General features: G+C 44.4%; 1 protein-coding gene across 3 annotated transcripts; it reads left to right on the top strand.

The window, feature by feature from the left end:
* Positions 1 to 4945: 4945 nt before the first annotated feature.
* Positions 4946 to 13247, top strand: PAFAH1B2 (platelet activating factor acetylhydrolase 1b catalytic subunit 2). Of its 3 annotated transcripts, XM_081890046.1 has the most exons (7): positions 5209 to 5350; positions 5859 to 5956; positions 6183 to 6270; positions 7079 to 7168; positions 8098 to 8214; positions 8713 to 8835; positions 10330 to 13247. In XM_081890046.1, exons 3-7 carry the CDS (start codon positions 6190 to 6192, stop codon positions 10606 to 10608), a joined length of 690 nt encoding a protein of 229 aa, XP_081746172.1. In that variant the 5' UTR covers positions 5209 to 5350; positions 5859 to 5956; positions 6183 to 6189; the 3' UTR covers positions 10609 to 13247. The 3 variants fall into 3 exon arrangements, with proteins under 3 accessions (XP_081746171.1, XP_081746170.1, XP_081746172.1); XM_081890045.1 differs by lacking the exons at positions 5209 to 5350; positions 5859 to 5956 and adding an exon at positions 4946 to 5084; XM_081890044.1 differs by lacking the exon at positions 5859 to 5956 and having other exon boundaries at positions 5195 to 5350.
* Positions 13248 to 14371: the final 1124 nt, after the last annotated feature.

Raw genomic sequence — 14371 nt, 5'->3', positions numbered from 1 at the left:
GGATTTTGTGGGGAAGGGGTAGATATTCCAATCGCTGTTCTGTTCACTCACAAATGTTGATCACTGGTGATTTATTGGCACTGTTATTTCAAGGAGAGGGGAAGCTCATGGATTTGGAAGGAATAAATTTCATATGCATTGCAGGTGGTAGGCAGCCGTTGCACAGGAGAGTGAGTGTGAGCTGGAGAGAGGAAACTAGGGCAACAGCTGTGAACACTGCAGACATCGGCAAAAGTGGAATCTGCACAGCAAAACCCCAGAGACCAAAAAAAGAAAAAAAACCCACCCCACAACCTGCTGTGCCCTCATGGGTCAGCCAACATGAGCCAAGCTGCCTGACCTTGCTGTTCATTAATGGGTTTTGTTCCAATTAGATGCCATCTACCTGCATCTTTCATAAATTAAGGCTGTTGCAGAGAACTTTGTTGTCATGGTTGCCAAGGGAAATGACTGAGTTAGCTTCAAGTGGCCCAACTGTTGCCCGTGGCAACACTGGAGCTTCAGCTCCCCTGAAAATAAGGGACAGGTGAGTTTCAGTTGCCTCCTGAAAAGGGAATTAAATTGACACAGCCTTTGTTTAATATTCATCTTCAGCCAGCTGCTCTCATATGTAGAGGAAAGGAGATAACGTGTGTGTATTGCAAGGGACAGGTCATTTGCCTGACTTAACTTTTCATGGTTCATCTGAGGTCTCTGCACTGATGCACATACAATTACAGCTTTAAAAAGTCTTTCAGAAACCATCACAGCCAGTCTTCTCTCTTTCCTTCATGCTCCCACTTTCTCACCTAACTATCTTCTTCCCTCACTTTTCTCCTGTAACTTGTGATCTGCAGGGAGCTCTGGGTGATGACAACAGTAAATTGACTTCAGGGATGGGTGTGTGTGTGTGTGAGAGAGAGAGAGCTTGTTATGGCCAAAGGAGAAAGGGCCTTGAGCCTTTGGCCAGAAGCATGCGAAGACAACATTAAAGTAAGATGCAATCCTTAAAAGCTTCAAGAAGGATATAGGATCTCAGTCCCTTGTTAAGAGATAAACCATATGAGCCCCAGGCTTAACAACGTAAATCTCTTAAAGTCGCTGCCACGTTGAAGGAAGTGAATTAGTACAGATGAGGATTTTCTCCGTGAGATAGGAGGGGTGGGGAGGATTGGCTGCTAGGAACTGGGAAAATAGTGGTGGTGGACAGCCAAGCATCTGTATTTTACTGACCAGTTGTCGTTTGAACTAGTTTCCACAATCTGTAAGTGGGAGAGTTCATTGATAGCCATAAGAAAAGTGGTTTGTCCAAGGTTGCCTTATAATGAGGCCAGGATGGTAGGTGTGCGAATGTCTCAGAAAAAGGAAGAAGCCATGTTTATGGTGGGAGAGATTGAGATGATTCTCCCAGCCACAAGCCTTTCTCAAGCCGCAGGAAAAAGAAAGAGAAGCAGCCCCTCCCTCACCCAACTGCCCCCCCAGCTGCTTCTGAAGGACCAATGTACTGTATTCTGAAAGTAGCAGAGAAGCAGCAATTGCAGCTCCTTCTAAACAGTTGTCTTTTCATTTTATTCTAATGCACTTTTAAAAATCAATGCTTTTGATCTTTGGTAAATTGCTATGTCAGGTCTGTCTGAAAATCAGTACAGAAATACTTCAAATAAATGCATTAATCAGCTTATGGAGACCCAGAACAAGTCCTGAAATTAAAAGACGTTCTCTCTGTGTGTGTATCTTAATTTCTGTGTGCTGTGCAGGGGAATATTTGTTTAAAACAATGAAGCAAAACTAATTTTATTAGAAATGGCCTTTGCTACTGGTGATAAAGGTAAATGATGGTCAACAGGGGAGACCAAACTGGTGGAGTTCATGCTTTAATGAGCAGCTGGTTCTATGCCATCAAGAAGCTATGGATATAACAATAATATATAAAATAGTTAGTGACATACAGTTAAGCCAAACAAATTTGATAAAACACACTTGGGAATCAGATCTTGAGGCAGGAATTGGTAAATAAATACAGTAGATAAATAGATTGGCAGAGCCTGTGAGCGAAGAGGCCCTTAAAGTCAGTGTCCATGCATATAAAAGAAAATAAGCTACTACACAGACAGCATTTTACACCTTTGAGGTGTAGCCTACAGTAGTCATATTAATAAAGTTATTTCTCCTCTTTGCTAAAGAAGGGTGTAAAGACGTGGGAACACTGGTGGGTGTATGACAGATTACAGCCACGTTGGAAAAATGTTGGTGAAATAAGTTAGATCACAAAACAGAATGTTATCTGTACCCCAACTTTAGTATTGTTAAGTATCTTTAAAAATGAAAATGTCAATCTCAGATATAAATACTTGATTAATTTTCTTTTAGTAGCAGCCCTACAACTTGTTGCCCCAAACTAGAAATCTTTGCAATGTTTACAAATCTCACAATGGAAGCAAGAAGTATGGACTATAGCACTCTCAGAAAAATTGTCCAAAGAAGTTAAAGCCTTAGATGAAAAGAAAAATGAGAACAATTTTATAGAGTCATGGTACCCTTTCGTCACATACCTGACAGAACATCAATTACAGTGGCATTCACCAGACTTGCATTTGAAACTTTGGAATAACACTTCCCCATAGGACTTTGTGGCTTGGAGGAGGGGGTAGGTAAGGGGAACTGTTTAATAAGGGGAGTTATGTTCTCATGTTTATTTGGAAAAACCAATTAAAAACATTTTAAAAAGCAGCAGCCACGGATAACTTGCCAAACCAAGATGGGACCCCTGAGATTTCAGTAGATGAAATCTGTGCCAAATGGAACAGGTTGAAATTAAACACTATCATTATTCTGTTCACAGCTCCATATTATATCATGCGATGCTTAACATATCCATATGAACTATTTCATCAATTTGTGTTTGAAATATTTTTTAAAAAACTTCAAATGGTAGGTAAGGGGTGGGCTATGATGCAGTTCATGTCTAAAATCATGCACTATGTTATAAGCTTGTGTGTACAGCATCTTAGGTCAAGGGTGGAAAGTGACAATCTTCCATCAAAGGCTGTTGTTGCAAGTGTCCTATTTTTACCCAAAAGTACCCCAAAGCGCTCTCCATTCTTTCAGTTACTGCAACTCTTATGGTGCTTTTTATTATAAAAACAAACAAACACGCTTGGCTACCATTCTCTCCAGGGCCAGCCCTATTTGGCCAAATGTGACACTAATTGCCTCAGGTGGCAGATGCTGGAGGCTGCCCCCTGACAGTTAGCCCTTAACTGTTCCCAGGCACCGGTTTGCATCATTCACGGCATTACAGAGAAATTGTGCTGAGTGGTGTGGGTTTCATAATGAGACTGAGACCTTCTGTGCAATGGGTCCTATTCTACTGTTAAAGGGCCAGTGCATGAGCACTGCCTTTGCTTGTATCACATCACCCAAATTTAAGCAGCTTAATAATAATTAAAACATTGTTTTGATCTTCTCTCTCCTGTTCCCACTCTATATCTGACTTTGAGTCACTTTCCTTTAAGGGGTGTGGAAGTCTAATGCATGTGATGATTATCTTCCTTCGGCTCTCCAGTTGCTAAAAGGAAGTTTAAAACTTTCTCAGTTTTATAGGGAAGGTGATGGAGGAATTGAAACAACTGCAGAAACATGTAAATACAGTGCTTGTAAGGATACAATGTGAAAATAACTATGAGCACAGGAAGCAATTAGAGAGATGACTATCAAGTAGAGGAAAACATTCCTGAAAACTTAATGGGAATCATTCCATTGTCTACTTTCCCACTGCTCCCAGAATCTTTCCGTGGATGATGTGGCTGAAGTAATTATTAAGACACATCATAATGCTATTTTGCTTTGAGTTATACCCGTTCTCATTGGGTTCTATTGCCGCATTATTTTAGATGTTTATGCATGCATTTGATAAGTTATATCTCCTCACGCTAGAGAAAGGGAAGGACCATCGTGTGCAGAAGCCTCCAGGTTCAGTCCTTGGCATCTCCAGGTATGGCTTCGAAGAATCTGTCTTTGTTCCTGGATAACTGAACAAGCTTGGAAGAAAAGAGAAACTGAGAGAAACTGAAATTGACAAGAGTCACCCATCCTTACTTGCAAATTTATTATGGAACAAGTGTTTTTTGAGTAGTCTCCTTCATCAGATGCATGAAGTGATATCTTGAGAATTTATACATTCATGGGTGATGGTTAGCAATGTGATCAGGAGAAAATGACCTGTGGAAAAATGGAGCTGTGACAGGTGGTGTAGACTGGCCACCCAAAATATGACACGCTAGGCAGCATCCAAATCTTTGTGGCTGGGTTTCTCTACATGTTTTTTGTCCTTGACTGCAGGGTGTGGTTTCCTATATGGCCCTTCCTCACCCTCCCTTTCCTAGAACTGGAAACTATTTTTTGCTATGGCGGAGGACCATGAGCTACAGACAGTTTTAGGGAAAAGGTGGAGGGTGGAGGGACAATGACACTCATTACCATTTTCAGGACCATACTGTGGCCCATACTGGAACAACAATCACACAAAGAGTTGGACATATCAGAACAATCGTATAACTTCATGTCAAATGGAAATGTCTGAGTGGGAATTTTTGTTCAGATCCAGAAGGGAAGCCACTTACAGACAAGTTGCAATTTCTTATTTTCCACCACATATATATATATATATTTTAATTACATTTTAAAGAACTTAGTCCTTAGTGACACCAGTAATATATTGGGCTATATCCTACTAAGAGTAGAAGACCAAGTGACATTCATAGGCTAAGTTAGTCATGCCCATTATTTTTAACTGGCCTTCTCTGAGTAAGAACATAATTGGAAAGAACCCATTGGTTTTACCTGCTGCGAAAAAAATCTTAAACTCACACTACATGACAGCAAACCTATGGCATCATCCAGAACGCCACTCGTTTCATCGTGACGTCATGGGTCCGAGCAGTGACGTCACCGCCACGCGCCCACGGGTTCCTCCCGCAAGCCTAGAGTTCCTCCTCCTCTCAATATGGCGCCGGGTGAGACTCCGCAAAAAAAAGAAAAGAAAAGAAAAGGCGCCGAAGTAGCGTAGGTCGCATGAACCCTCCGGCGCGCCGTATTAGGCCGAGGTGCGCCCTCTAGAGGAACAAATTGGGAATAGCGGGACGGGAGTTCTAAATGGGCGGGATTTCCTCCCCGGAGGCGAAACTGATTCGCTAGCGAAAAGGGCGCAGGGCGGAAGCAGACCTTTGCGCAGGCGCACTCCAGGGGTGGTCGGAGACGGAGCTGGGGGGAGGGGTGCGCCCGCCAGAGCATCGGGGAGAAGGAGGAGGGTCGTGAGGCGAAGAGACTCGAGCGCCATGGAGGAGCGGGGCGAGCCGCAGTCGCCGCCGGCGTGAGTAGGGGCGGTCGGGCCGGTCTTTCCCCTGGGCCGCAGGGCGGGCCTCCGTTAGCCGCCCCTCCCCCAGCACGGAAGGCCCGGTGCGGGGAGGAGAGGAGGGAGCCGCGCTCGGCGGAGCCCTCATCCGAGGATGCGCTCTGGGGCTGGAGGGGGGCAAGCAAGGGCGGGCAGGAGGGTGGGGCCCAGGACCCCCTCCCAGCCCCCCCTCCCCGCTGCACCGGGGTTCCCATGGCAACGAGGCTTGGCGGGAGGCCTTCGTTCTGCGCCCCTGCTGGCGCCTGGCCGAAAGGCACCGAGGGTCGCCTGAGGTTGATGGCCGGGGGGCTCCCTAGTGGCTGAGCCGGGAGCCCTTCACTTGGTTCCCACCTTTCTCATTTGTTTTGGCTTGCCGGGTCAGAGGTGGGGGCTCGGGGTCGTGGTCGTGGTCGAAATCTTAAAATATTAGGCATGGGAAGACGGGTGCGAGTATCTGTGTCCTTCCTCATCTGTTGTTCCATCCCAGCACCTGTTCCTTCCTCTGACTGACTGCCCTGCAAATTCTTCTGCTCCGTTATGTTGTTGACCCATGTGTTTCTTCGCAGTACGGTCGGAGATATAAAAGTACGGCTTCACATGTTTATTTGTTTACATGTACAGGCAAGGTGCTTTGCAGTTTTTCCCATGTGGTAAATGCAAACGTAATTTCTAACATGTTTGGTGCCTTGTGACATCTGAAATGTCCCCCAAGTGGAATAATTGTGCTAATATATGTGTTTTTGTATAACTCGTTCATACGACAGATCTCACTGTTACAGAATATGGCATACTGAAACTGTTGTCTTCTCAGGGATAGGATGAGCCAGGGTGACTCAAACCCAGCAGCAATTCCACATGCAGCTGAAGATGTTCAGGGAGATGACAGGTGGATGTCACAGGTAAAAAAACCATGGTATGCTGTAGCAGGATTGAGTGGGTTTTTCTGTCTTGTACGACACCTGTAGGGATAGCGATCACTGCTGCCACTATAGCTCTTTTGCGAAAGGCACAGTCTCTGTGGCAGTCTCTGTGAAGACTGTCTGGCTGACCTGCCTATAGGGTATACTAGTAGACCTATTCTTAACATAATCCCAAATTGCAAAGTGCTGGAGGCTTTACTTCAGTTTACACGTCAAATTACTGAGAGTTGAAGACAGTGCACTGCTTTGCATGACTGTTCTCTTTTGCAATATGCCTTAAGCAAACTCCATATGCTCAGGACTGGGTAGACTTCCCACAGTTCAACGTATTCTACAATTATTCTGCTTTTCATACATAGATTGTATCACAAAGTGGCTTACATTAGTTAAAAGGAGATGGCTCCTGCTCTCAGCCTTACAAACAAAAAAGACAAGACAAAGAATAGAGGAGGATCAGTTTGGCAATGCAAGAATGAAGTGACAACTTGTAAATGGGCATTAGTATCCAGTTTTGGCCAGACTGATCTCCCCTTGTTAGGACACTTGCTTGGAGAAAAATTGGTTACAACTACCTGTTAGTTCTCATTCCTTTTGCTAGTGGCAGAGGCCATGTGTATGTGTGTTCACTACTGTCCTCACCATAGTAGTGGGCATCTGCAATAAGGAAATAACAGCAGCAAAATGGCAGAGTTGAGAGGCAGTCAGGACTGTAAGTCAAAAGATAAGTGACTCTGGGTGCAAGAAAGCTGCTTGGTTGTCATAATGCTCTTGCTTTATTTTTATACAGCATAACCGTTTTGTGTTGGACTGCAAGGACAAGGAACCTGATGTGCTGTTTGTGGGGGATTCCATGGTTCAGCTGCTACAGCAATATGAGGTACTGAGTGGTGAGGCTGCGGGGCTTGTTATATGAACACACTCGCTTTCCATCAATTACATAATGTAAAAACGGCTACCTACCTGAATCTAGAATAATGTTGACAGTCCACCAACAATGGACAGAGCCTTCTTTTGAAAACCATGCTTAGGGCTCAGCCCATGGAAGGGAAAGGGAGCCTTTGACCCTGTGATTGACATCACATATATCTTTGGCCCAACTTCCCAGGCATCCATCTGTTGAGCATGATATCTGTGAAGGGGTAGCATGGTGGATTTTTCCATTGGGAGGGCATTGACCTAGAAGACCTTTGAGGTTCCTTCCATCCTTATGACCCCAGGAGACCTTCGTGTGTACAGCTATATGCAAAGGTTTCTCGAGAGCCAGTGTGGTGTAGTGGTTAAGAGCGGTAGTCTTGTAATCTGGGGAACCTGGTTCGAGTCTCCGCTCCTCCACATGCAGCTGCTGGGTGACCTTGGGCTAGTCACACTTCTTTGAAGTCTCTCAGCCCCACTTACCTCACAGAGTGTTTGTTGTGGGGGAGGAAGGGAAAGGAGAATGTTAGCCGCTTTGAGACTCCTGAAGGGGAGTGAAAGGCGGGATATCAAATCCAAACTCTTCTTCCCTTCTTCTTCTTCTTCTGAAGATGTCCACATAGATGTATGGGTGGGCCTGCGACTGTGCACAACATTAGGCAGGGCCAAGAGGCACAGTCTCGCACTCCAGCCATGTTCTTGATGCTACACATAGACAGCAACATCGGAAAAGAGCTTTGAAGGTTCTTCAATCCAGGTTCTGTGTAGATACTACCCTTTTTAAAAAACAACAACCCAACAACATATACCTTTCCTGTGGGTTAGACTGTATGGTCAAATATTCTGCTTTTGTTCAAGGGTGATCTAAAAGATTGAATTGGTTTCTGGTTATAGATATGGCGAGAACTCTTTTCACCTTTACACGCACTGAATTTTGGGATTGGAGGGGACACAACGGGGCAAGTTTTGTGGAGGCTGAAGAATGGTGAACTGGAGAATATTAAACCCAAGGTAAGCTGGGGATAATGACTGTGTGTATGTGAAGGCTCCCTTTTCAAATGAACAGTTTGCTGGCTGTTGGTCCCACCAAAACAGTTCTGCGCTGATAAGCACATAATGATTCCATGCCAATGTGTTTGTTGTATATATTTGTAATTTATAACTAACAAGGAAGCAGAGGCCTAGGCTGTGAATGATATTGTCAAAAATACCAAAGTCTGAGGAAGGCATCGCCAGTAACCTGCTGAGGGATTTAACAGCAGGCTGCTTTGGCAACTATTTCCAGGCCAGAAGATTCAGGAGCAGTTGTGACACTTGAGAATTTCTGGGGGGATATCCTGTAACTATTGTCTGTTAATTCTATTTTAAATATACAGTATTTTATGTCTGCAGAACTTTGGTCTATAGGCGTGGTATGAATATGGCAAATAAATATTAAATGCATAATACAATATTCTTTCATTTGAGGTTGTGTGGGTTCTTTTTCTTCTCCCTTCTCTTCATCCACAGGTCATTGTTGTTTGGGTTGGAACAAATAACCATGAAAACACAGCAGAGGAAGTAGCTGGTGGAATAGAGGCCATTGTAAGGCTCATCAATACGCGGCAGCCTCAGGCCAAGATAATCGTGCTGGTATGCATTGCTGTGGTCAAGGAACAAGTAGCAACTTTGGGAATGTGTGCACTTTCTGCAAGCTCCTCTTTGACCAGGAGGAATGGTAGTAGCAGTATGAGAAGAGAAGGGCAGTGCCACTCCTTCTTGCAGGGATGCTTCTGGGAATAGTAGGTCTCTGAAGCCTTCTCTTGGCCAAGGCAGAGGAAGGAAGGAGCACTGGGTGTAATGCTTTGAGCCATTATTTATTTAGGGAAAGGTTTCTTGTTGTTCTTCAGAGTGGAAGTTGCTGTCATAGCAGATCAGCTAAATCCCATATAATAGCTGAGGATGATTCCCTGGATGTGCAGAATTTAAAAGGAAGTAGGTCTTTTGTGGAACGCTTTCCCTTGAGTGGGAAGACTTTTCCAATTTTGATGTGAGGCTTAAGATTGTCAGTGTTCTCCCAAACGGAGTGGTGAGTTTTACTGTGTCAGTTTCTCTGATCCTTTTAACATCAATTTTCATTATTTTTACTGTAAAGCTTATTGTGGTTTTTATCTGTTTTATTTTACAAATTGAATAGCCATTTGAATACAGTACAATCACACAGGGGTTGTGTTCAGGGTTGGCACATATAGACATACACACTTATACTCAAACCACCCCCAGGCAAACATCCTTACCCTTTCTGGAGCTGTGCGCTGAGTAGGCCTTGACCCCTCAAGCAAGGGAAAATGGTCAAAAGCCCTTTCCTTGCCAGGAAAACCCTGTGCAAAAAGAACCTTTAAGCTCTCCACATTCCATTCATTTAATTTGTGTGATTTCAACCGGCCGGCCTTCAGCCACATAAAGTTGAAATCACACGTGGTAAAACACACATAAGCTGCAATTGAACTGTTAATTCATTATTTTAGAAAATGGAGTATTAGTTAATCATGTTCCTTTTCTGTTCACTTTAAATTATGATAAGGGCGCTGAGAACTTTGTATCAGTTGCCCAGTTGGGGGGTGGGTATTGGTTTGCTTTTGCCTTTGTTTTTATTATCTGTTTTGTGCTCTCATTTTGTATTTTTATGTTGTCAACTGCCATGTGATCTTTGGATTAAGGGCAGCATACAAAATTGATAAATAAGAAGGCATTAAAATAGTCCATGTATAAATCATTTTTAAAAAAAAAATGGGAGAGGAAGGTACAAACCCTAGGGTGCTGTTCACCTATGTTTTACTTAGAATAGACCTATTGAAATTTATGGCCATTCATTTCAGTGGGTCTACTCTGAGTAAAACTCAGTTGCATGCAGGTGAAGAATGAAAGCTTCTTAATGATGAGGTAGGGACAAGGTTCCTAGTAGGTGAGAAAGAGAGAGATGGTTTATGCAGCATCATTTGCCAGGGTCCAGAGAGAGGATGATGCAGATGCCTAAACCATGGGTAGAGTCAGTGCACAGGGAGATGCCTGGGTGAGATTTCGGGAGCATGCTTCTTACAATACTGAGCACCTTCTCACATGCTTCTGTCCTGTTTCATGCTCAAGGGCCTGCTCCCTCGTGGTGAGAAGCCAAACCTGCTGCGGCAGAAGAACAACAAGGTGAACCAGCTCCTGAAGACCTCACTGCCCAAACTCTCCAATGTCCAGCTGCTGGACGTGGATGCCGGCTTTGTGCACTCAGATGGCACCATCTCCTGCCACGACATGTTTGATTTTCTGCACCTATCGGGTGCCGGCTACGCCAAGATCTGCAAACCCCTCCATGAACTGATCATGCAGCTGCTGGAGGAGACCCCCGAAGAGAAGCAGGCGACTTTGGCCTGATCCCAGCCGTGTCCGTGGCACCCCAGCTCCATCAGCGCAGTTCTTTTTATCCTGGCACTACAGAATCCTCCTTACTCAAAGTGCTTTCCATTGTTGAATGTTACTGGGTGTTGTGTTTAGCATTGGAAAAGAAAGGGGACTGGGGCGGTGGCTGGGATGGCAGCACATGGGTCAGCTCAGTCAGTCAGAGCCACCTGCAGAGGGTGGTTTAAATTGACCGAAGAAGGATGATACTTTAAAGTCATTTCTTGTTTACAGTGTGAACGTTCCTGTCACCTGTTCGTTGCTCATGTTCTGCTGTCACTCTGCCAGTTTCCTCGCCTTAGTGTCCTGCCAGGCTTATTATTCCAATAGCCCCTAAATGTCTGAGCTCATTAGCTGCACTCACATTCCACTTCCTGAACTGAAAGTAGCCTGCTTCTTTAAAAGTTGGAATTGTTTGGAGAGTTTTTATACTAAACTGGGGTTGGGTTTTTTGTTTTAAGTGATCTTAGCTGCTTTTCTGGCTTTGGCAACAACAGAAAGCAGGATAAAGCTACATCAGGCAACTTCAGACGTGTGAAAAATTAATTGTCAAGTGAGTGAACTCATTTAACTCAGCCTGTTTTCATTTCTTGCTTGATGGATGTCATTCTGTTGCTGGGGAAGAGGGGACTGCCCAATTTCTGCATCCTGGTAGAACCATTTGTTCTCTCTTCTCTCTCCCCTTCCCCCTTTTGTGTGCTTTGATTCAACATTCCCATCTCTTAAAAGGCCCAGTGGCCTTGGAGCCTGGTCAGTGGCCGGACGTACCCACCAATATAAACTGACATTTCTTCCCGCTGTTCCATATTGTGCTTCAGAATGCTTTGCAGAGCTGCTTGTGTTCATTTTTAAAAGAAAGAGCAAAAAGGAAGTGACTGTTACTTCTCCTACCCTCTTAACGTCCTAATCCTTGCTCATTTCCCTTCCCTCAAGGCCTGCAGCAGGCTGACGCTTTACAAGGCCCAAGGTTGTGTTTCTTGGTTGGGTCTGTCTTGTACAAGCATTTTATTCAACCAGATGAGGCCTCTGACAGCGAGGGACATAATTGAGCTATAGCCGTTACCTCTCTTGAGTAGGAAAGGGTCCAATGTGGAAAGCATGTTTCTGGGGATTCCTGTATAGAGATTACCAGGGATATAAAGCCTTAATTCATGTCTACATGGATGGGAGAGATTTTCCCACGAAGGGAAAACCTCTTTCAGATTTCTGGTTTTAGGAATCTGAAAAAAGCAAGTTTTTTTTATAAAAAAACAAATATGCTTCCATCTATGGTCTGCTTTTACCTGAGCTAGTTCAGAAACATCAGCTATTTAAACTTAGCCAGTTGTGCATAGTTCTAACATGTTCTTCTGCCCTCCCCCAAAGTCTTGTGCATGAGACTTTAGTGGCTCTTTTTGTCGTGGAAATGCTTTTTCATATCCGAAGGTTCTTGGGAGCAAGTTCACTTTCTGAACACGCTCACTTGATGTCTTCCAAGTAGGCCTTTATCCTAGCATTTATCCTCCCTCCCCTCACCCTATTACCTTGCTCCTGTAGACTTCCTCCAGCACAGGTGGGAAAATGCAAAAAGCACAGAGCCCCTACTCCACAAAAGAATGGTGGGGGAACAGCGTGTGCCGGAATCCTTAACTGGGGATGGCCGTGGTTGAGCTGGCCATACACTGCTGGGGCTTTGCTGCTTACCCTTTTGTGGAAAAGGTAGCACTGGCCTAACTCTTCCTGAAATACCTCTCTGGTGTTCCTTCCATGCTAGTGAAACAGCTGCTTGTGGTCCAAATGCTCCTTTTGGAAGATGTTCCTCCCCTTCACAGACCCTGGCCCTGAACTAGCTGCTTCTCTGGGGTCTGTCTCAATTGCTTTTTGCCATTTCCCCTGCCTGCTGCCCTGGATCCGACCTAAAGGCAGGTCAGTATCTTCCTGTCTGTCCTGTCACAAAGAGAAGCTTCTCATTAACAAGACTGGAGAATGTTGTAGGTCCCGCCCCACCCCTTATTTGAACCCTGGTGCATCTGCAAGTGCTGACATGTATCCTGCTTCTCTGTATTCCCAAACAAGATCCTAATATTGGGATGTGCTTGGCTGCCCAGTGCTCCTGGTAACCCAGGAATACATCTTGTGCATCATATACTGCCCTGCCTTGAGCTTTTACATGGCTTTTCCCTCTAATCTCATTGCTGTTTACAGTTGTATGCTGCCGCCCAGAATCTCGTCTGTGCAGTGGTATATGAACATTGCTAGTTTTATATTTATTGCAGCAAAGAAAAAGTGTGAAAGAAGGTTAAGGAATGTTGTCTTTCTCTCGTCGTGTGTGTGTGTGTGTGTGTGTGTGTATGGCTGTAACAAAGGGACCCTGTGCCCATAGGAGAGAATTGTGGTTCTGGCAGCATGCTGGCTCAAGAGTGTGGAAACGCCTTGGAGCCTGACCTTTTGCTGCTGGGAGTTTGGGAGGGTGCTTTCTCCCCTCTTTTTTTATTTTTTTTTACTGGTAGCCAACTGAACTTTCCACCCCCACCACCAAAAAAAGTGATGATAATTGCTTTAGCAAAATGGCATTGATGACTGGTAGAGCTCACTGTTTAGTGCATATTTCAATATAAATGTATATGTTTCACCAATTAGTTCTTGTGAGTGTCTCTCATTTCTGGTAGGGTGGGTGGGTGTGCTGCTTGGACTCGTGAGGTCTAGCTCCAAACTGCATTAAGAACCGTGTGTGCATCAGAAATGTACTAGTTCTCTGTGTTTAAAAAAAACCCACAAACTATTGGGGAAGGGGACATATCTACAAGGTTATACTGGAGCACAGGGAGCTATAATTAAAACTCTCAGATTATGGAGGGGTGTATATTTTTATTATCACCACAAATGTGTGTGTTTGGGGGGAGTAATTTTCAACTTCAAAATATCATTCTAAAATCTTGTTCAATTCTGTGCTTGTTCATATTTGGTCTTCATTTCTTGTTTGTAAGCTCTTCCTCCAAGCAAGGATGTTCCTGAAATTCCCCTTCTTTGTGGGCAGCCAAGAGGCTATAAAAATGTGCCTCCTAACAAGGGATTGTTGGTGTTTTCCAGGAGCACGGCCAATGTCCTCCTCCTGGTTACAGCATGGCAAGTTGCTGCCTACCAGCCATCTGCATGGAGGTGGGGAATGGCTAAGCTCTGTATCCTGGCAACAAATTGTATAAACTTCCCTTTTTTTCAGATGAGTGCAGTTGATAAGCTCTAGACTAGGATTCTGTTAGAAATGCCCTTCCATCTGGGCCTGCATAATAGGCAGAAATGACGTCTGTAGCCTGCTCCATTGTAGAAACAGCTGCCCTGGTGCTGGACAAATAATAGGTGGCAACCTTGTTTCCTGGTAAGGAAGTACTGTACTGGTACACCTAGGGTTGAAAGTAGGACGTTACATCAAAACTAGGTGATTCCATTTCAGCAGGGTTTGGAAACCCTTTTTAAAAGACATTAAAATTGCAGGTAGCTATTTTAAGCCGGGGGACGGATGGGATCTGAACTCTTTAAGAAGACCTTTATGCAGGCCAACTCCAACTGTTGGATTTAGGTGCACTTTTTTGGTTTTGGGTTTTTTTTGGTAAGCATTTCTGAGAACCATGGCTAAAGAGGGCCAACAAATAAATGTCAGAAGAGACTAAACAAGTATTCCAGTTACTCCTAACGTTCAGGGTGAACATTAAGCCGCCAACAACACAGCAACACTGGTGGCAGTGAGAACTGAGCATGTTGC

Source organism: Podarcis melisellensis (assembly GCF_964234715.1).
Source record: "Podarcis melisellensis genome assembly, chromosome: 15".
In the NCBI taxonomy this organism is placed as follows: domain Eukaryota; kingdom Metazoa; phylum Chordata; class Lepidosauria; order Squamata; family Lacertidae; genus Podarcis; species Podarcis melisellensis.
The sequence above is the reverse complement of the archived record's forward strand: the minus strand, read 5'-3'. Positions and strand labels throughout refer to the sequence as shown.